A 21,562-nucleotide genomic window follows, 5' to 3' on the forward strand; every position below is an offset into this window, starting at 1 on the left:
ACTATGTTTCAGGCAAAAAAAAAACCGGAAAGCCCGAAAAAGAATCTTTGAAAATTGCTGAAAAAACCTAAAAAGGTCTAAAAATTATGCAAAAAATTGAAGAAAAAATAAATGTTTCTTTTGAAAAATTGCAAAAAAAACAGCTATTTTTTCGGAGTATTCAGTTTTGGCGGGAATTTCAGAATCTTACAGAAGTTTCCAGAAATGGACGAGAACTGAGATTTTTGGATTCATTTTTTTTCTTTGTTCCTATATGAATCTTCATAGGTTTCCACACATTTTGATGCAATAAAACTGTCACCGTACACCATGTTTTCAAAAACCAAAGCTAGAAAGATCTTACGGTTTACTAAAATCTGCTGGAATCTGCTGCATGGTCAACTTTCAATAAAACTTCTAATAAATATCAGTTTAAAAAAAACCAGCCATTCGAAGAAAAATATAGTAGCTCTCTCTCGCTCTGGAGGCAGAAGGGTGCCGAATGGGGGAAAAGCAAAAAAGAGGAATGGAATTAAAAGAAAAAGAAAGAGAGAAGGGGGTTTTTCAGATTTCATTACTTCTTTTTTTTTCAATTTCTCCCCCAAAGGGATAATGAATGTGTTAAGTCCGGAATGGATGGAATTCAATTTCATTTTCGAATGGAAGGTTCTTTTTTTTGTAGTTCTGCATCCACAAAAATTCAAAAGAAAATAGCGAACCTTTGCCACCAGGGGGCTTGCGATGAATCCAAAGTTTCTCCTTGCGAGAAAATTGAATCCGGTGGTTCGATGGTCACAGAAGAGGACGACGATTGAGCCGTCTCACTCATTCCGAAGCGAGGTTCTTGACCCAATGGAGACGTTGGTAGTGCTCTGTAAAAAAGAAAACTAAATTTTGAAAAAAACAAGAATAAAGTTTTAGAGGGAGCTGTTAGAAGATGATCATTGAACAGAAAAAAAATTGAATTTGTGAGAAGGGGTCTTCAGATTTCAACTACTCCGACTCACCTATACTGTAACCGCATTTTGAATTAAAATAGATCAAAATTAAATGGTCAAGCCTATTCTAATTGTTATTTTGAACATCGTAGTGTTTGTTTTTTCAATTGAAACGTATCTCACAGAAAATCTGAACACATTCCGCGAATTCATGAACTCGTTCTTGACATGTCATTCTTAAAAGAATCCTTGATTGTTCCTTTTAAAAATGTCTACATTTCTCATATTAATTAATAAACATTTTTGAGTACGGTAGAAAGGCTCAAAGCGATATTTTATCTTTCCAAAAAACTTTTTCCCTAGATATTTTTCAAAAAGGGACCAATTTTTACGACCGCATTTCGAAATTGGGATTCTTTGTAGATGGAAAACACAAAAATTGAAGGTTTTTCTTTTTCAAACATTGAAAAATACAACAGAGTAGCTTTTAAGCCGTCAATAGCTTGTCGGCGGCTCGCCGGCGACTGATTTTTTTCGCAGATTTTCAAAATTTCAGGACTTTCAATCATAATTATATCGGTTCCTTCGAGTGATATCAGAAAATTTATAATTGATAAATTATATTTTTCAAAAAGGGATCAATTTTTACGACAGGATTGCACAAATGAGACTTTTTGTAGATGGAAAACACAAAAATTGTTGTGTTTTTTTTTCGAAAAATTGAAAAATTCGATAGAGTAGCTTTTAAGCCGTCGGCGGTTTAATGGTGGCTTATCGGCGACTGATTTTTTTCAGGTTTTCAAAGTTTCAGATTTTTCAATTAAAATTATCCTGATCTTGATTTCTGTAGCATATATAAAAAACTTGTCAATTGGTAAAATATTTATCGAAATATAATTAATATTAATATTTTATTAATTGACTGATTTTTGATATCTTTTACAGGAATCGAGATAATCGAGTTCAAAGCTGGGTGGGTTTCTATTAAAAGAAATAGGGTAACTGATTTCATGAAGGTACATCAATCGAGGGTTACATTTCAACTCTTCCAAATTTTCTTATTTGTTCTTCCTTTTATTTTTGAAAACTCTACTGAAATCAAAAATCTAGAAACCAATGAAGAAATTGGTTCAAAACTTGAAAACGGCCAAAAAACGGATCCCTGGCGGGCCTTGCCATAGTTTGTTTTAGGATCAATATTTTTTGACAAACTAAATTGGATATGATAGAACTTGCCAATTACTACAAAAACATACTATTTGAAAAGTTGTACCTTGTCTATGAACAAAGTTATAACCCGTAAAGCTGCCTTGCCCGTTTCATTGGCCCGTTCCGCCTGTAACTTTGTCCATATAAAAGGTACAGTACTCCTAGTATAATTTTGTAGTACTCGTCAAGTTCTATAATATCTGATTTGGTTGGTTGAAAATTGAAATTCTGAAAGAAAACTACGACAGGGCCCGCCATTCGTTTTGGTCCGTTTTCAAGCCTATAGTCACTAACTACCGTATGGTTTATCTTTTCTGATTTTCTCTTAAATTTTCTTCTCTAGTATTTTCTTTGTTATCTGTAGGAGTCAACCCAAGAATCGACACTCGAAATTTTCAAAAAATTTGGTAAATATCAGAAGTGTGAATTTCGATAAAAATGTATCAATCAATACCATTACGAAAAGTTTAAATTAGAGTTTAGAAAAAACAGAAAACTTAAACAACGAAATCTGAATTAGTTGTGAATACCGTATTTCCTCTAATAGATTACCGAACAAACTGTTAACTTTGGGCTCAATTATCTCGTTTCCTTTGAGAGATATCCAACATTTTCAACCAATAAATTATTCATCATAATATCACCATAATTTTTTTTCAGTTTATTACTTTTTGATAACTTTTGAAGGAACCGAGATAATTGAGCTCAAAGTTCATGGTTTGGATGGGTTTCTGTTAGAGGAAATACCATTAACCACCAGAATTTTTTCCTAGAATAATAGAAAACTACTTTTAATATCTGATTTTCGAGACAAACTAAGGCAATATTCAAAATGTTGAATGAGCCGATCTTTTTATGACAGCGATGCTCTTCGTGGCTCGTCAAGATGAAAGATTTATAAGATTGACAGGAAAATAACCGTATGAAACCTTCAATTTCGTTTTCTTCTTTCGAATTTTCTTTCCCAAAACAATTATGTGTCTCAAAGAAAATAGAAGAGCAAAAACGGGGACCAAAACGAGAAAAGCTAACAACAAAAAAACGGGAAAGTGTGTCTGCATCTCTTCAACACTTCACTCTCTCACTTTGGCATTTCCTCTGAAATTCGGTTTCAATTTAGAAAATAAAAAAATGAAGAAAGAAGAAGAAGAAGAAGTGGAATGCACAAAAACGACATAAAACAGCGTTATTGATTCAGAGAGAGAGAGAGAGAGAGAGAGAGAGAGAGAGAGAGAGAGAGAGAGAGAGAGAGAGAGAGAGAGAGAGAGAGAGAGAGAGAGCTCATGGCTCTTGCTCGAAGAGCATGTATGCGTGACGACGTGAATATTTAGAGAGAAGCGAGGGGGGAAACGGGCCAGAAAGAAGAGGGAAAAAAGTAAAATGAAGAAGCTCCTCTCTGCGATATTAGGCTAATTGAGAATGAGATGAGTAGAATGGAAATGATGAGGGGACCAACAGAAAAAATTGATTTTTATGTTTCCGAGGTTTTGACGCTCAAACTCACTAACATGATGGAGAAGAGGTAGTAAAATTAGTAACTGAGCAAGGTAACATACACTCATTTGTCAAATTCTTCTGAAGCCTAACACTGGAACCATTCCTCCGACGTCTTCTTCCAAGTTCTTCATGGATTACTGTAACTAAAATTTGCTGTGGACACCTGTTCCAAGAACTGAAATAAAGGATTTTATAGAAAAATGTTTACTATTTATTATATGCTTTGTTCCAGTTGCTATAACCTATTATATTTTTATATCTTCGAACCGTTTCTATCGTTATATTGAGATTCTTCTATGCCAACGTCTTCTGGGAGTCGTCTCTAGGTGTGCAAATACGGTGCGCAACTGTCCGCAAACACTGTTACGCACAGCTGCGGAAGAAATTTCGCACTTTCAGTAATTTCTCTTTTTGCATTTTTTTTTTTACTTTCTTGCCCGTTTTTCCTGCTTTCTCTCGCATTGTTGCCATGAAAAATTACTAGAAAACCAATTTAGTTTTTTCAGCATATCTCCACAACATGGCCCGCTCGCGCAGAGATAAGAACGGTTGGTTTTTTTAGTCAAAGTAATTAACAATAGGCTAATTTTCAGTATCGCTCACCAAAGTCAAGAAGAAGACCAAGGATACCAAGAACAGTCTCGTAAATGAAGTCCGCGCCAGTGTTGATCAATACAAAAATTTATTCATTTTCACCATCGCCAATATGAGAAGCACCAGATTCATTGCGGTTGGTTCTTTAAAAATCAGTTTATAGCATTACTTCCGATTTTTTCAGATCAGACAAAAGTACAAGGAAAGCTCCAGATTTTTCTTTGGAAAGAACAACGTCATCGCAATCGCTCTTGGCAAACAAAAATCTGATGAGTATGCCAATCAGCTTCATAAAGCCAGTGCTATCCTGAAGGGACAATGTGGTCTCATGTTCACAAACATGTCGAAGAAGGAGGTGGAGACGTAAGCTTTCTGTATATTTCACATGTTAAATGTATATATCTTTCAGTGAGTTCGCCAAGATTTCCGAAGAAGATTATGCTCGCGTTGGTGATCTTGCCACTGAGACAGTCGTCTTACCGGAAGGACCAATCGCTCAGTTCGCCTTCTCAATGGAGCCACAGCTGCGAAAACTTGGTCTACCTACAAAACTAGACAAGGGAATTATCACACTCTATCAAGAATTCGAAGTTTGCAAGGAAGGACAGCCACTGACCGTTGAGCAAGCCAAAATTTTGAAACATTTTGAGATCAAAATGGCTCAATTCCGTCTCATCTTCAAAGCCATGTGGAATAAGAAAGATGGATTCAAAGAACTCGAAGCCTAATTGTCATTGTTACCTCTTCATCTAATCAATTTCATTCTCATGTTGTCTGTTACTCCTTGTTTTTGTTTTTCTTTTCTTCAGTAAACTGTTGTTATTTCGAATTTCGAAAATTTCTTAGTAAAGGTAAATTCCTCTTTTACTGCGGGCGCATGCGGGCTTCGAAGCAAGAAATACCCCAAATAGTTGCTTTTAACAGATGTGGCGAGTGATACCGTGCTTGCGTTCACCATTTTTAATTCAAGCAAGGGGGATGGCTGCAAAGAAGAATGTTCCAGAACCCAAGTTCACACAGAGCGCCGCCTTCCAAGTAACAATTAATCGATAGTGTCATGAAGCTATTTAGGAATTTTCAGGGTCGTGGTTCTCGAGGAATGCCACAATTCAAACCCGATTATTATTCTTCTGATGCTTATGGAAACAAGAAAGTTCTCTCCGCATTAGGAAGTATTCTCGCTGTCGTCATATATTTCGGATTTTTGCGCGAATCATCTGACTTGGATGAAATCTGGAATGCCCCACCCCACATTCTTACATCGAATTTAGAACGTAAAATGTTAAGAGAGCAAATCAAACAAGCTCAGGAGAAGGGCATGGACACTGCACTTCTGAGAGCCCAGTTGGAATACGTGGATGTGAAAGAAGAAGCGCTACGAATTCAGTTTGAGCAGAAGACGAAACAGCAAGAACGTAGAAATCAGCAGGCTTAATTTGAGATATTTTATTTAATAGGATCATTACAGTTTTTTTAGTTGTACTTTTTTTTCTTTTTGTTTTGCAAAACGTTTTGAAATGCGGGTCATGGCCTTGTTGTAACAATTTCATATGTTCATTGAAACCTGAATAATAAAGAAATAAAAATTATATTGCGAAATAAATATGGAAAAACTGAAATAGACTAGGGAGAGAATCATTGTGCGAAATGAATGGAATTGTTTTTGCTTGATCGAATTCGAGAAGAAATCAACAAGAAGAGTGAGATGAGAAGAATGGAGAGGACGACGAGCGCTGTGACGAGAAGAGTGAAAAATAGAGAGGAAGATGGAGATTCGCAAATTGACGATGGTCCAGAAGATTGAGATCTTTGGGATTCTGAAGGGAAACGACAGTAATGCCTGGGATGTTCGGAACGGAATTTCGATCATTTTCGGAATGAAATTTCTGTCGGAATTTTTCGGAATTAGATTTGGACTACGTTAAATCGCGAAAAAAATTGGTCAAGGGCAGAATTACTTCCAATATTCTGCCTTTTCAGAATTTTTTTGTCAATTTTTCACCTATTTCCAGTGTTTTTTTGCTGGAAGAATGGAACTTCTACTTAAATATTCGAGTTTTTAAATATTCTGAAAATGCCAATATTTTAAAAATCGTAAAATTCCGAAAATCGTAAAGTTCCGAAAATCCAAAATTTTCACAATTGAAATATTCCGAAACTCTGAACTTTTAAAAAAATCGGAAATTTTTGAAAATACCGAATTTCTAAAAATCGGAAATTTCCGAAATTCCGAATTTTTAAAACTCGGAAAACTTCCGAGGTTCCGAAAATCCGAAGTTTTAAAAACCGGAATACTCCGAGAATTCCAAATTATTAAAATTTCAAAATCGGAATGTTCCGAATCGAAAAATTCCGAAAAGGTCATTCTGAACATCCTTGATCCCAGTATTCGAACTGCTATGATATGCTGTTGCGCTTTAATAAGAAGATGGCGTAGACTCGTGAAAAATTGACTTTGAGATGAAAAATCAACTAAAAATTGCGAGAATTTTTAATTTTCAACAACCTAAATTTTCGCAACATCACTTTTTCAATAAAGCGCAACAGCGTATCACAACAGTTCGAAACCCTCCGAAAATTGATTTCCTTACCAAAGTATTCAACATCCTGAGGATTCTCGAATACTCTCAACTCTCCAACCATTTCCATCTCTGGATATCCATTCTTCATTATGAATTGTTTCTGTGGTCGAGGCGCTGTGTTGATCAGAATCTCACGACGGTGACGTTTCGGGTTGTATCTGAATATACCGTTTACTTTTTGCGAATCACATACAATTCCTCACCCAACACCATAATAAATACTTCCTTTCATGGGTGCTCTTCTAACGAATTCAACCGAGGTATCTTGATCTGGACCAGTCAAATCGGAAGGCATTACTGCAGGTGGACGGATCTCATCTCTAAAATTGAATGCATTCAACTAAAAATATCACATGTTTCTTACGCAAACATTTTGCCCTTTTCTACTGCTGCATCGTCAAATCTCTCTTCAAGGCTTGGACAAGCTTCTGGAGGCTGAAATTTATAAATAGACAAGTTTTCAAAAAACCAAAACTACCGATAATTGTCTACAATCATCTCCCTTCATACAAATCTTAATTTGGCATATGAAACGAGTGATAGTTCGTTGAGCGAATTTGAAAACATGTGTCTCCTGAAATGCCACAGATTGTTCTCCATTGTAAATTGGAGTATCCATGACATAGTGATCAATTCCACATCCATTCTGATCAATGATCAATATCTTATTCCCTTGGCCATCCTCAACATGGCAGTTTTGAACAAGAATCCCGTTATGATCTCCATCACAACTCCATACATGGAATACGCTGTCTCCGATGGAGGCGTATTGGACTGGTGGTCCATCTTTGCTTTGTTTTCTAATTGAGTAGTTACATTTCGGCATGGCGGGAGCATCGAATTGGGGGGATAATTGGAGGGGAGGTGCTTCACTGATATCCAGTGTGGATTCGATATCTTTCATGACATGAGAATTCATATAGACACATTGAGCACAATAACTACGATCGGATTCAGTGACAAATAGAGGATGGAGTTGTACGAAAATGCAAAGACGACGAATGGAACCATTTGGTTGATCCTGTAAAGTTTGGAGTGGTTTTTGAAAAGAAAAAACTCGTAGAATTACATCAACCAGTCAACAACCTACCATTCTTTTGAGCTTAATTATCTCGGTTCCTATAAAAGCTATCAAAAATAAGCTAACTGATAAAATATTAATGATTTTATGAACAATATTTTATCAGTTGACTACTTTTTGATATCTTTAACAAAAACCGATATACTTGAGCTCAAAGTTAGAAGTCAGGGAGCCCTTCGGTTTTACGATATGTTTTTTAGATGGTCCGATTTGAGAAAACATTGACTTTTATCATCATTTTAGTAATCTAGTGGGAGCTTAAAATATTGTTTTCTGGCTGATTTTCAATCAAAGCTTTGAAGTTGGGGCTCCGATGGTCCGCCGACAGTCCGTCGAGGATCCGTCAACGGCCCGTCGCTCCTTTTTCAGCTGTCATTTAGCATTTTTTGGCAACGCCTCTTTCCTATGAAAAAAACCAAAACGATAACATCGATTAATCATATCCCAACTAATGAAAAGTCTCACCGATTTTTCATTAACCATTCCACATTTATCATGCGCCACCTCGATTTTGTTCTGATTCCTGGAAACGCATTCCAAATCGTTTTCTCTTCCATCGACGTAAATATGTGAAGGATTGGAAATGGACGTTTTTATCTACAAAAGGTCTGGTTATCTATGGAAACATTCTAGAAGCTATGCTCACCTTGATTATGATTTTGTCATTCTCACATATTACAATTGGAGTGTCAACTATTTCATTTGGATACTTGAGACAGGAAACAGCTAATAGGAACCATGAATAATATAAGATGATGAATATTAGCATGTTTAGCAGAAACTTAAGCCGTTTTTTCAAAGACCGCTGTCGACTTCCGAACGTTTAAATAGGCTAGATGACAAGTGTCTGTTACGGTATGCATTGCCTTCAAAACGACTCAAGTACCTCGAAAATTCTTTTGTTTGGACTCATCTTAACTGCTTCATTGTCGACGACGACATCAAACCACGCTCTAACACTTTTGGATTTCAACGATCAAGTGAAATTTTTGATTGTAATAAATGAATATTACTTTATGATTCAGAAAGAGAGGTATCAGAGGGTATATGAAACACTCAAAGATCAGATACTTTGTAGGAAGGTTTTACATTATCTGATTATATTCAAGTTCAAATGTAGGAATTAAACTTCAAAAAACCGAAAATCCTGAAATCCAAAAAACTAATATCTGATGCAGTTACCACTATAAGAAGTTACCACTATAATTTCCAGTATAAGAAGTCCACCAAAACAATGAACTTTGAGGCCAGATATCTCATGTTCAGTGAGAAATAACAAAAATTTGTCAACTGATAAAATATTGGTGATATTATGATAAATAATTTCTCAATTGACAGAATTGTGATACCTTTTACAGGAATTGAGATAATCATGCTCAAAGCAAAATTGAGGGCTTCGCACAGACTTTCAACTTCGTGCTCAATTATTTCGATTTCTCTAAAAGATATCCAAAATCTACACCGGTGATTCGCGAACAAACAGTTACGGACGCTCAGCGTTCGCGCGCGGTGAAATAGGAACCGCATACGGACCGCACGCGACCCGTTTTCAGAAAACCACGCACATTATTTCGTATTTCTCCGTATTCTATCCGTTTGCGAACTCCGTATCCGATCCGTTTGTCCATCATTCGCAAGCGGATCGGATACGGAGTTCGCGAACGGACAGATCACGGAGGAATACGGAATAATGTGCTGTGGTTTTCTGAAAACGGGTCGCGTGCGGTTCCTATTTCAACCGCGCGCGAACGCTGAGCGTCCGTAAAGGATCCGTTCGCATTTTACCTGTGTATAACTGATAAAACATTGGTGATATTATGATAAAAAATTTATCAGTTGGCAAAGTGTTGATATCTTTCCCAGAAATCGAGATATACGGGCTCAAAGTAAACGGCTTGGACGCATTCTAAATAATATTATTCTCTCGAAAATGATTCAGCATGATTTAAAAAATCGTTCAAAAAATAGTCTTCGGCTTTTTATATTCCCGTATTTTGAAGTTTTCGGTTTTTTTCAAATTTTCCAAATTTTCTGAATTTAGGATTTTCATAGATTTTATGGAACTTCCGATTTTCTGTCAACGAATATCTTCATTTCTGAATCTTCAAGTTTCTGAAATTTTCGAAAAAAATGTCGACTTTTTTTTCAAAATGTTGAATTTCCTTTTCGAACGAATTTTAAGCATTTCAAATGTTGAGAATTTCAAAATTCTAGAGTAATTGTACTTTTGAATTTGGCATTTGGAATTCATTGAAGTCTTCGAATATTTTAACTTTCAAAATTCTGAATTTCGAGAATTTCAATTTATCAATCTTTAAATTTTTTGAACCCTTTTTGTTCATATTTTTTCCCCGGAAGAATATGATCTCAAAACTCAACGCCTATGGTGACTCAACGCTATCTGCAATAAAATGATTCTTTAACTTTGAGGCAATCACCTTGGCTCCTGTAAAAGCTATCAAAAAGTGGTTAACTGACAAAATGTTTTTGCTGTTATGATGAACATTTTGTCAGTTGACAACTTTTTGATATCTTTAACAGGAACCGAGATAATTGAGCTCAAAGTGAAGGGTTTGGCGACATTCTATTACAGTGTTTACGGTAGTTGATCCTGCAAATCAATCGTTTCAAGCATGTGTATCCCTTTGATTTTCAATTATTTTTTCGACTCATTCGTACACATTGGACCACTCGTTTACACCACCTTCAGAACTTCATCGAAAGGTCAGTCCGGCCCGTCGTCTCAATCGGTCATAAATAATGCGGCGAAGACAGCTGTGTCTTCCTCCGACTTCTTGAGCAGATCCTCCGTCTTTTATCCATTGCTCTACTTACATTCTGTGTCCAAAGCCAAGTGACAATGTTGCGATTCGTCGCAATTTTGCAATTGGCACTACTACTTTTTTTATTGGAAACAAGTGTCTATGGCGATGAAGGAAAATGTACAATCCGACCTTACGAGGCAAAAGGAGAAGAAAGTCCAGGAAGTAATGGATATTTGGTTGAAGTGAGTATACAGGATTCCGCACAATTACCAGGACTGATAAAAACGAGTCTATCTTTAGACATAAGCTTCATTGAAGCACGAAAATTGGTAGAGATTTAATTTTACATTTGATTCAAAGCTAATGAAATTGTCAAAACGATTCCACAAGTCTAGGTATTTTTATGATTGTCCAAGGATGAACGGCGTAATGTTTCTTGGGATTTTCCTGAGATGAAGCACCTTTGACAAGCAATGACTGAGATCAAAGTTGATCAAATAATTTGAAACTTGGCCTGTTTACCGTTCATCAAACTTTCCGAATTTTTGCTCTCCAAATTTGAGCCTCGATACGCTTCACTCAAGTTATATACTAGCAAAAATTATCCGGTTAATTATGTGCCACACTGTACAGATAGAATATACATGGAAATAAATAAGAATCTAGATCAATGGAACTTCTGCAAAATCAATGGATATCACCAAAGGATTCGTTCCGGGAGAAGTATACAAAGGTAATATTTTCATCCACTTTTACCTAGACAGACTATTATTATTATTTATAGTTTCTATCCGTGGCTGGAGAACCCAATATACAGTCAAAACGTTCCGTGGTTTTGTTATCTCATCACTTTTCGAAGATAATACATCTGCTGGCTCTTGGGAGGTAAAGATTTTTTGAAGTTAATGTTTGCCTTGAAATAAACTACCGTAAACACTCTAATAGAAGGCCACCCGAACCGTCTTCTTAAAGCTCATATATCTCCGTTTCTGTAGAAGGTATTAAAAAGTGGTCAACCGACAAAATGATTTTAATATTATGATAAACATTTCATCAGTTGATCACTTTTTTATATCTTTCACAGGAACCGATTTAAATGTGCTCAAAGTTGGCGGTCTCGGTGATCTTCTTTTACGGTATTTATTCCAGGTTGTCAAAGGACATGGAGATGCCAGAATCTCTCCAGGATGTCGACGTGCTGGAGTATCACACGCTAATCTCAAATCAAAAACTTCCGTTCACATGATGTGGAGGGCTCCGGAAGTAGGTCAACACTCCAATCTTTCCTTTCATCATTTAATATTTTCTTTAAAGGTTTCATCTGGATGTGTTATGTTCCGTGCATCGGTTATCGAAACGAAATATGTTTGGTTCACAGAATCAGAAGGTCTCACTATGAGATTTTGTGTTCAACGTGGGTTAATTCATTCGAATCGGCTTATAAGTTTATCCAGTTTTTAGAAGGAACACAGGTTTTGAAACCAGTTGATGACCCGTCGGCTACATGTTGTGCGTGTGATATTGCTCAATACGATTTGGAATTCACAGGGATTTGGAGTAAAACTACACATCCAAAGGACTATCCAACATGTAACGCATTAAACTTACAGTAAAACCTGTAATAGAAGTGAATTTTGAGCTCAATTATCTCAATTCCTAATAAACATATCAAAGATGTGCCAACTGTTAAAATACTTCTCATATTATAGTGAACATCAGTTGACAACTTTTTTCTATCTTTGACAGGAACCGAGATAATTGAGATTGGGCCAAAATTAAAGAAAGGGAGTCCTTCTACTTTTAATGAATTTTATCCAGTAGAACATCTGACTCATTTCACTGATATGCTTGGTTCTTCACATTCTTCCAACTATTCTTTATGGGAAATTGGGGGAATTTCAACTGACGGAATGAAAGAAATCGCTGAATGGGGAAACACTTACAAGGCTGAAGCAGAAGCGAAAGCTAAAGCCTCTGAAGTCAGAAGTCTCATGAAGGTCAAGGGTCTCTGGTTTCCTGATGTTCAAGGAACAACCAAGTCGCAGTTTGTGGTGAATAAGTGAGAATGAATATGAAAAATTGTTTTCTCTACAATTAATTCATTACAGATACCACCACTTTGTTTCCCTTGCCACTATGTTTGGTCCATCGCCCGATTGGTGTGTCGGTCTTTCTTCCGTTAATTTATGTCTTCCTGATTGCACTTGGGTAGAAGAACGAACATTCGAACTGCAACCTTTCGATGCTGGAACGGACTCTGGACCAACTTATATGAGCCCTAACGAGCCGACAGAGCCACGTGAGCCAATCCATTGGATCACCACAAAACTCAACCCATTGAGCCCCTTTTACAACACAAACTCGGATAAGATTCCAACGTTGGCAAAAGTGATTCTGAGGAGAAAGAATTTAACCTCTTCTGAATGTAAATCAGATGACGTTTATAAAGCAGAAGCTCATAATATCACGAATACCAGTGAAGATGAGGAGTACAAAGATAGAAGTGAGAATTAAAAAAAAAGGAATACTTTACCTTTGATTCAGGAGAATGCATGATGACACAATGGGAACCATGGAGTTTGTGTTCAGCAACTTGTGGAAAAGGAATCAGAATTCGGAGTCGTGTTTATGTTTTTCCAATCAAAGCTCAAGTTTTCCATTGCCATAGACAAACTTCCGAGAAGCAATTCTGCAATGCCAAGATCAATGAATGTGAAAGTAAGATTCGAGGATTACTGTAGACTTTTAAAAATATTTTATTTTCAGATTCCGAAGCATTCAGCTCGAAGTGCCAAGTCAGTTCATGGGGAGCTTGGGGTGAATGCAGTGTCCAGTGTGGGCATGGAATGAGAAGTCGTAATCGAACATTCTTGAATCCAGCTACAAAACCTGGAGATTGTAGTGTAGAACTGGAACGCAAAGATATTTGTGTTGGAGAGAATGGAGATGACTGTAATGTGACTCCGGATCCGTTGTGCAAAACGACTACTTGGTCGGATTGGTCTCCATGTTCCGCGTCGTGTGATGAGGGAGTTCGTGTTAGAACTAGATTGTTTTTCTATGCGGAACACGAAAAACGGTGCATGCATGTGAATTTACAAGAAAAGGATACTTGTGTGATGCAGTCTTGTCGACGATTCATTGAAATCAATTCGGAAGGTAAGCAGATTTACAGTAAACAATCTTTGAGCTCAATTATCTCGACTCCTGTCGAAGGTATCCAAAATGTGTCAACTGATAAAATATTCGGAATATCATGATAAACAATTTATCACTTTACACATTTATGTTATCTTTAGTGGAACTGAGATATACGGGCTCAAAGTTAACGGTTTGCGGCGCACCGGGGCGCATTCTTTGGCAGGATTTTCATAAAACCAAAAAAAAAAGATTTTCAGCTTTTTGATCTTCTGTTTTTCAAAGTTTTCGGTTTTTTTTTGTTGGAATTTTTGATAATTGAGCTCAAAGTTATTAGTTAGGGGTCCCTTCTATTAAAGGTTTTACGATATTTAGGAATTTATGTAACTTCCGATTTCTTGAATTTCTGATAAAGAAAATCTGAATATCTGAATTTCCGAATTTTTGGAAATTCTAATGTTTTGATTGTTTTTCGGAATGTTGAGAAATTCAAAATTTCAAATTATTTGTAATTTAAGAGTTCGAATTTTGGAATTTATCGATTTTTTGGAATACTCCAATTGTTGAAATCCTCAATTTCTCAATTTTAAGATTTTTTTGGACCCTGTATTTTTCTTTTTTCCCTAGGAAATGATCTCGAGACAGTTAGCGCTCTGACGTAAAACCTGCAATAAAAGAATCCCTTAACTTTGAGCTCAATTATCTCGATTCCTGTAAAAGATATCAAAAATGTGTCAACTGATAAAATCTTGGTTATATTATTATTAACAATCTATTAGTTGACAGATTTTTATTATCTTTCATCGAAACTGAGATACCGTAAACACTATAATAGAAGGCCACTATATATCTTGACTTTGAACTCAATTAAACAACTTTCAGAGATCTGCCAAGAAGAGAAACAAGCTGGACAATGTGGAGGAAGCTTCCCTCGATACTGGTACAATCATGAAAAGTCACAATGTGAACGATTCATTTTCACTGGATGCAAGGGAAACAGAAATCAGTTTGAGACAGAGGAAGAATGCAAACAAATTTGTCTACCAGGATACGAGAAAACGAAATCTCTGATTCCAAATAACCAACTGCTTGAAGATTTCGGCAATGCTGATATCGACGATGGTGGCGAGAGAGCAGATTGTGAAGTATCGAAATGGTCAGCTTGGGGATCCTGCTCGGTGAGCTGCGGTCGTGGAAAGAAAACAAGAAGCAGGCATGTTGTGAAATTGGCGAGAAACGGAGGAAGCCAATGTTCCGAGCATCTGATGCAAGAGTTGCAGTGCAGATTGAGGCCTTGTCGTATGTATCCCTAATCGCTCAATCGATTTTTCTTCTTTTTTTTCAGCGGTAAAGCTAACGTGCCAAGTGGGTCCTTGGTCGCGTTGGTCTCCCTGTTCAGTTTCGTGTGGAGAAGGATCTCAAACGAGAAGACGACGAGTGATACGAGCTAGAAATGACGATTGGGAAGAAATCGAGTGTGACGAGGCGGAGACTGAAGTCCGACAGTGCACGGGTCGTCATCAATGTTGATAAACGTTTTCTTATGGTGTTCACTCAAAATAATTCAGCTAAATAAATATCATTTCAGTCTTGCTTCTGAATTCGTTTGAGTTGGGAATTGAAAAATATGTGATGAATGTGTATATTTTGCATGAGTCTATGTGAGATTATCAGATAAGTGGAGATCCAAAATAATAAATGCTCATAAAGTAAAAAGAACATGTACATGGTCCCTAGGTTTTAGTACAGGCTTTAGTTTGATAGAGTAGAAGGTCCTTCCGAAGTGGATGGCTCGGAGAAGGGGGCAAAAGTGTTTGGACCATTTTCAGCTGCTTGCTGATGCCATGCAGCTGAAAGATGTGGTTGAACAACAGGGACGTGCTGTGGATGAGCTTCTCTCCAGACGCGATAACTGAAAAGTATTGTGAATCAGAAATGGTGAATTTATGAAATTAAATACCTTGGAGTCAATTTCCATTGATAGTAATATTCTATCAGCTCGCCGACTTTGCGGTATGGCATCTGAAAATTAAATGTACTTGCTAAGAAAAACGAAGTGGAAACATACCCGCATTTTACCAATAAGCGCAAAGTCTTTCCCATACATCTGCAGCGATTCTTCGAATATCTTGCTTTCTTCTTCAGAAAAGCCGAGAGCATCAGGTCGCACTGTCCGGAATGGAGCATTGATGTGTGGGAATGGAAAAGATTCTTTGGCTTTCTCAGTGTCGAAGTTGTTCCGATACAGGGCACATAACGCATCTTCATCATCACGAGACTCACAACCGGCCGGAGGAACAGATTGATCATGAGTCTTGCGCAGTTCGACAATATCTTTCAGATAGCTGTTCAGAACTTCATCGCTCGGTGGATTGGTATTATCGCTAACCCATAGGACGACATCATCTTCACGAGCGTCGGTGGCTTGAGACTTTCCGATGTCGGGGACATCAGCTTGAAAAAGAACAGGGTCTACGCGAATAGTTCTCTTCCATGGATCCGGAGGGGCATAATCATCATCATCATCTTCGTAACCACTCTGCGAGTTTCCAAGATCGAGAATAGAGTGTTCGTGGGCTGCCGAGCTAGAATCTCCAGCGCTCTGAAATTTTTTCGTGCTTAATAGGTTTTAATTGCTCGTTTCTTACGTTTCCGTCGTCAATAGCCTCTTCAGCGTTTCCAGGTGGGTTGTAGCCGTACTTGCGCTGAAGTTCCTCGATCGTCATTTCGCCTTCGTCTTCCAGGTCTGAAGAAAATACAAACTCGAAAAAAATCAAAAAATTCAAAAAACCTTTCAATTCATCTGCATAGTCGCCATCGTCGTCCAATAGCTCCTCCTCTTCGATAGTGGCTAAAACGAACAAATAACGAATGAAACAAAAGCAGTCAAACCTTCATAGTCTTCCCCATTATCATTGTCATTGTCATCAACGTAGTCTTCTTCGTCGGTCAGAGATGATCGAGACGCGTCTTCGTCCATTGCAAACGTTCAAAAATCTAACTACAGCGAGAGAAAAAACTAGGTTTAAATCGACACCTGATCGGAACGACGCGCGTATGTTTTGACGCATCAGCTGACGCAGGCGTGTTTGCGGATTTGCGCACAGTATACTACGACCGAAATTCCCTCAGAATGAACCTGAAAGCTTCTAAAAAAGAATACAAAACAATAATGTATTGGAAAAACTTGAAATTGAAAAAAGAAAAAAAGTAGACGTTCAATTTGTCAGAGATTCTCACAAGCTGAGCTGAGTCACAACCAATCAGACACAATCAAGGAAAAGTTATAAACAACTACAGTAGTCTACAGTAACCATAAAAGTTTTCAAGAAAGGAACATGGCGGAATGAAATCTGGTCTTGAAGCGAAAACAGAATTTCAAAAATTCTCGCGCGGGTTCTCAAAGCAATTGTCACCGATTTCGCGGTTCGTCTGACTTTTGAGATTGAATTAATTGGAATCGCAACGATATTCCGAAAAATTAGTTAACAGAATTGTTCTTTTTGTGAAATTGAAGACCTTTTCGCTACAATCGAGCCTAAAAGTATCGAAAAAGAGTCCTATATCGTAACAGTTCAATCTCACTGATTTTCATATCGCTTCAACATTATATCGTTTCGTTCTAAAACCTTTTTTTCAAATATTCTGCATTTTTCTTTTCAGATGGGTGAGCAAAGCAAAGAGAGTGAGCCTGACGAGGCATCCTCTTATCACCCCTTTGTCCGCTCTGAGGTTGAATACGACGCTGCAACGCGGCTCCAAATGGCTGAAGAGATTGCCTCCACTAGAAGAATGTTTGTTTCACCGATTCTCAAAGATATCATCGTGAACCCCGAGAACTTCTATCAAGAGTGTCAGCAGTCCGCGAAGGTAAAGAAAGTAACACTGAAGTTTGCTAATTGCATAATTCAGATGGCAGAAGATGCCAACCAAAGGCGTCAAATGTCGTTTAATACGAAACGCGAAGCGTATATTCATCAAATGAGAGCAAAGGGGATTCCTCTACCATCCAAAATCCCAATGGTTAGTTCAGTATTTATGCTTGAATTTCAAATTCTTTCCTAGATCGAGATTAACCCAACTAGAGTAACCCTCAGTCTGGAATTCGAGTCCCAGTACTATTCATTAATGACCAAGTGAGTTACCCTAGATTGTGAGGAATTCGGAATATAACTTTCCAGCGATTATGGAGATCACGAGAATGTTGCCTCAATTATGCAAAAAACTAACACTCTCATCCAACTTCCTGACCACACAGTCGGAGGAGCTGCTCCTGATCCGTTCACTCAGCAAGTAACAATCACTGGCCATTATAGTGACGTCGACAGAGCCCGAAAGTTGATGAGAGTATGAACCTAATGTGAAACTCTTGAATCAATGTTGACTGGTTTCAGGAGAACTGTCATCTCTCCGTGATCATGTCACTCAATGAAATGAAAATTTCACCGCCCGAGCTCCAGGATTTTGTCGGACAAAATCCCATTCAAAATGTGGAGATGTCCCTCATTAATTATGCTGTAGAGAAGGTAGAACTATTTCATCGTAATGAGTTCTGTTCAAATGTTTTCAGAAAGGACGAGTTAGACCGTATCTCCGTTTCACTAGCCGAGCGAAAAACGAACAAGATCTCGTCAGTGCTGCGAACAAGATAATTCAGAAAGCATTCGGAAAAGAACTTCCAAGACAACATGTGAGGATGCATGAAGGGATTTGCAGAATACAAGATTTGATTTCAGATTTTCTCTATCCATTTCACATTGTCCACTTTCCACCTAGATCATGTTATCGGAAGCGCAGCAACTACTTTTCTAATGGTTCGTCTTGAATCAAAGGATAGCTTGTAATTTAAGATTGCAGCCATTAATTGAACAACGCACTAATGTGATTATCACCTATCCACACTACAATACAAAAGATGACATTAGGGAAAACTTGCTGGTTGTTAAGATTGATGGAACAGTAGAAAATGTCCTGCAGGCAAGGAAATGCTTAATGGTAAGATACATTAGAGTCTTTGGAATGTGCAAATTCACGGTTTAGGATCTGCTTCCTGTATCGATGTGTTTCAACATGAAGAACACTGACATGGCTGCGCAAAGTAAACTAGCTGATAGATGTGTTCATGTTGTCATAGAGGAAAGCCGAACAATGCTCAAAATGACACCATCAGTGTATGAGCCGAGTGAACTTTTATCCGAAGAAGTTCCTCTTCACTGCGCAAGTCTGCGTTCCAAAGAATTCAACATCAAACACATGTACACAGCTTATCAGAAAGTTCTTTCGGTGTGTTACAAGCTTATTTACTGATGAAATAGTTTTATTGTCAGAAAAAGATAGATGTCGTCGCTCCGCAGCCAACAGATTATGATAGCTCCATTTGGCATCGGTCGCTTCCACAATCATTCTTTTCCTTCCATGTGCCAGTGAGTTCTAACTCTACGTTACTTTCTGATTGAATCGTTGCAGTGTCGCGGAGAATCATCGGATTCTACACTCAACCATCGACGTCACAGAAGCTTATCTGGGGCTTCTTCTCGTTCGAGACACATGCCGAAAGAAAATCGGGACCCGAGGGTTCAAGTGCCCCCATGAGGTCAAGTGCACGAGTATCTTCGGTTTCCGAGTGCATTGGTACGGATGATGGATACACGTCAACTGAACTCACATTCCATTTTCAGCACAACCCTTCCTGGCAATGCCGCCGTTTCCAGATCCGCAAACCCAGCTAGCCCAGCTACTGATGATGCAGCAGCAACATGCGTTCATGAAAGGTTAGCTTATCTTGCTTATCATACATTATCATAACTGATTTTTTCAGGATCACCGGTGATTCATCCGACTCCCATTCCATTGTTCATGATCGACCCAACTACCGGTGCGCATTATCCTTCAAACATTTTTCAATTACCCTATGTGGTTCCACAAAGTTTTTTGAGCTGAATTTCCAAATTCCTGTCGTAAATCTCTGTCATGTAACATTTGTCATGTGATATGAGCTTCTCAGTTCAAAATCGCTAAGTTCTGGACAGTTTTAAGCCACTGAGTTCTTCCATGCCATTCTTACCTCCACTGTTCAATTTGTGTCTTTCCCATCCGGTTGTATTGAATTTTTGCAAGAAGTTAGCCACAATAAATCATTTGCATCTTATTAGAATCGTAAAATTTAATGATATTTTTATTGAATGTTCATTTTTCAGGTCAACGAGTGTGCGTCCCATATGCCGCTCCAGAGTTTGTCCCGTTTGAGTCATTCAACTTTTTTCAATTTCCGTGCTTGCCTATCAGTGAAGGTTGGTGGCCTTAATTTTAAAAAGTCGATAATCTGAAGTTTCCAGCCGATCAGACAGGGAATCGACCAGACCATCAGTCAACTTCAAGTCAACAAAATCACATGAATAGGAAACCGGGAAGGATAATGAATAGACCAGCTTCAGCCGCTTCCACCTACAACCACACATCATCAACTCAACGTCCGAGGCGAATGTATGAACAACTGAGGGACGATGATGCTCGAAGCACAAGATCTGGATCGAGAAGAACCTCTATCTGTGGAGATGAGCCAACTGTTGGGAGTTTTGAAGATCGTAAGACACATTCTCGTGTGTTATAAAATAATGTAACTTTAGGTGGTTGGGACCGGCAACTCCCACGTCATCAGCAGAGGTTCTCAAAGGATGAGAACATGCGCTGGAAAACTGGGAGTCGAGGAGATGTCCATGGAAAGCGTAATACATATCCTCAAAAAGATCCACGTGGACAAGGACCCACTCGTGACCACGACTTTGTATCTGCGGGATCGTCGGAACGCCCTCAGTCAAATCAATCAGATCAAAATCAACTGCAAACGATACACCATCTAAAATTGAAACCAAATGATATCGATTTAGACCATGAAAGGTTGTTCACCCATGATTCACCACATCTTGAAGACGCACCGGACAAGAATGGATTTGCAAATGAGCTCATGGATGGGGATTTTGTACAGAGACTGCTCTCAAATGTCAATTTAAGCGATCAGAAGAAACGGTCCAGAGCGATTAGCTGTGTTCTTGATAGGTTGTGCCTATAGTAATACAGCTTTAGTCAAATAAATTGATTTCAGAGACGAGCAATCCGCTCGTCAAACAGATTCCGATTGTGCGTACAGTCTCACTGACCAGGGCAGCAGCCATCCGTCACGCTCGATCGATAGTTTCAAAAAGATGGCAGGAATCGGGGTTACAAAAACTCTGCTGGAACCGAGGACTCGTGCCGACAAAGAGTACGGTAAAATTTGTCTTGAGCACAAAGAAAAGTACTCGGGAGAAGGGAAGGATGAAGACAACTATCTGGAAATGCGTCCATCTCTCGGTTCGCGACAATACAGAATCGATCCGATGAAACTAATAGCAAGTGTGCGAGAGTCGAGTGAGCAATTGCCACGTATACACGAACGACAGTTCAATGATGTTCTGAACGATAAGGGGAGAGAAGTGAGTAGCATAAATTCAGAGCAGGTCCTGAATGTGTAGCAAAAATATCTAGATTCATATAGAGAAAGAAAACAATTGGCTTAGGTTACGGTAGTTGTTCTAGACTTCTGGAATGCTAAGACTTCTGGAATGTTCCCGCCAAAACTGAAAACTCTGAAAAAGTTGCGGTTTTTTGCAATTTTTCGACAGCAATTCGATTTTTTGCAACAATTTTTAGACCTGTGTAGGTTTTCTAGTTATTTTCAATGATCCTTTCTCGATATTTCCGGATTTTTTGTCTGTAATTTGATGGAAAGGTGTTCGCGAA

General features: G+C 38.1%; 7 protein-coding genes across 7 annotated transcripts in view; 4 read left to right on the forward strand and 3 right to left on the reverse strand.

Moving 5' to 3' along the window:
- CBG13067 overlaps positions 1-3,688 on the reverse strand; it is a gene marked incomplete at both ends in the record, with an annotated part of 8,206 nt that extends 4,518 nt beyond the window's left edge. The window contains 2 exons of the mRNA XM_045242102.1: positions 699-851; positions 3,666-3,688. Coding sequence (XP_045095047.1) covers positions 699-851; positions 3,666-3,688 — 176 coding nt within the window. The remainder of the gene's footprint in view (positions 1-698; positions 852-3,665) is intronic.
- Positions 3,689-4,143: 455 nt separating this feature from the next.
- On the forward strand, positions 4,144-4,945 carry CBG13068 (the record flags this gene model as incomplete). The annotated part of the gene is made up of 4 exons (XM_002646645.1): positions 4,144-4,171; positions 4,217-4,353; positions 4,402-4,580; positions 4,627-4,945. The coding sequence occupies 4 exons, from the start codon at positions 4,144-4,146 to the stop codon at positions 4,943-4,945; spliced, it is 663 nt and encodes a 220-aa protein (XP_002646691.1).
- A 371-nt stretch (positions 4,946-5,316) lies between these two features.
- Positions 5,317-5,652, forward strand: CBG13069 (the record flags this gene model as incomplete). The annotated part of the gene is made up of 1 exon (XM_002646646.2): positions 5,317-5,652. One exon carries the CDS (start codon positions 5,317-5,319, stop codon positions 5,650-5,652), a length of 336 nt encoding a protein of 111 aa, XP_002646692.2.
- A 200-nt stretch (positions 5,653-5,852) lies between these two features.
- Positions 5,853-8,649, reverse strand: CBG13070 (the record flags this gene model as incomplete). The annotated part of the gene is made up of 7 exons (XM_002646647.1): positions 5,853-6,034; positions 6,809-6,957; positions 7,003-7,119; positions 7,164-7,234; positions 7,278-7,820; positions 8,346-8,477; positions 8,527-8,649. The coding sequence occupies 7 exons, from the start codon at positions 8,647-8,649 to the stop codon at positions 5,853-5,855; spliced, it is 1,317 nt and encodes a 438-aa protein (XP_002646693.1).
- A 2,091-nt stretch (positions 8,650-10,740) lies between these two features.
- On the forward strand, positions 10,741-15,313 carry Cbr-spon-1 (the record flags this gene model as incomplete). The annotated part of the gene is made up of 10 exons (XM_045242103.1): positions 10,741-10,887; positions 11,312-11,530; positions 11,795-12,059; positions 12,107-12,235; positions 12,464-12,704; positions 12,754-13,148; positions 13,190-13,363; positions 13,412-13,804; positions 14,666-15,082; positions 15,129-15,313. The coding sequence occupies 10 exons, from the start codon at positions 10,741-10,743 to the stop codon at positions 15,311-15,313; spliced, it is 2,565 nt and encodes an 854-aa protein (XP_045095048.1).
- A 222-nt stretch (positions 15,314-15,535) lies between these two features.
- On the reverse strand, positions 15,536-16,763 carry CBG13072 (the record flags this gene model as incomplete). Its single annotated transcript, XM_002646649.1, has 6 exons — positions 15,536-15,695; positions 15,744-15,805; positions 15,852-16,385; positions 16,432-16,529; positions 16,575-16,634; positions 16,676-16,763. The coding sequence occupies 6 exons, from the start codon at positions 16,761-16,763 to the stop codon at positions 15,536-15,538; spliced, it is 1,002 nt and encodes a 333-aa protein (XP_002646695.1).
- Positions 16,764-17,446: 683 nt separating this feature from the next.
- Cbr-gld-3 overlaps positions 17,447-21,562 on the forward strand; it is a gene marked incomplete at both ends in the record, with an annotated part of 5,721 nt that continues 1,605 nt past the window's right edge. Inside the window, 16 exon segments of the mRNA XM_045242104.1 lie at positions 17,447-17,806; positions 17,849-17,919; positions 17,965-18,130; positions 18,178-18,309; positions 18,354-18,473; positions 18,641-18,778; positions 18,824-19,066; positions 19,155-19,206; positions 19,250-19,498; positions 19,509-19,554; positions 19,602-19,658; positions 19,936-19,939; positions 19,981-20,073; positions 20,112-20,367; positions 20,410-20,839; positions 20,886-21,255. Coding sequence (XP_045095049.1) covers positions 17,447-17,806; positions 17,849-17,919; positions 17,965-18,130; positions 18,178-18,309; positions 18,354-18,473; positions 18,641-18,778; positions 18,824-19,066; positions 19,155-19,206; positions 19,250-19,498; positions 19,509-19,554; positions 19,602-19,658; positions 19,936-19,939; positions 19,981-20,073; positions 20,112-20,367; positions 20,410-20,839; positions 20,886-21,255 — 2,787 coding nt within the window.

Source organism: Caenorhabditis briggsae, assembly GCF_000004555.2.
Source record: "Caenorhabditis briggsae complete genome, chrII, whole genome shotgun sequence".
In the NCBI taxonomy this organism is placed as follows: Eukaryota; Metazoa; Nematoda; class Chromadorea; order Rhabditida; family Rhabditidae; genus Caenorhabditis; species Caenorhabditis briggsae.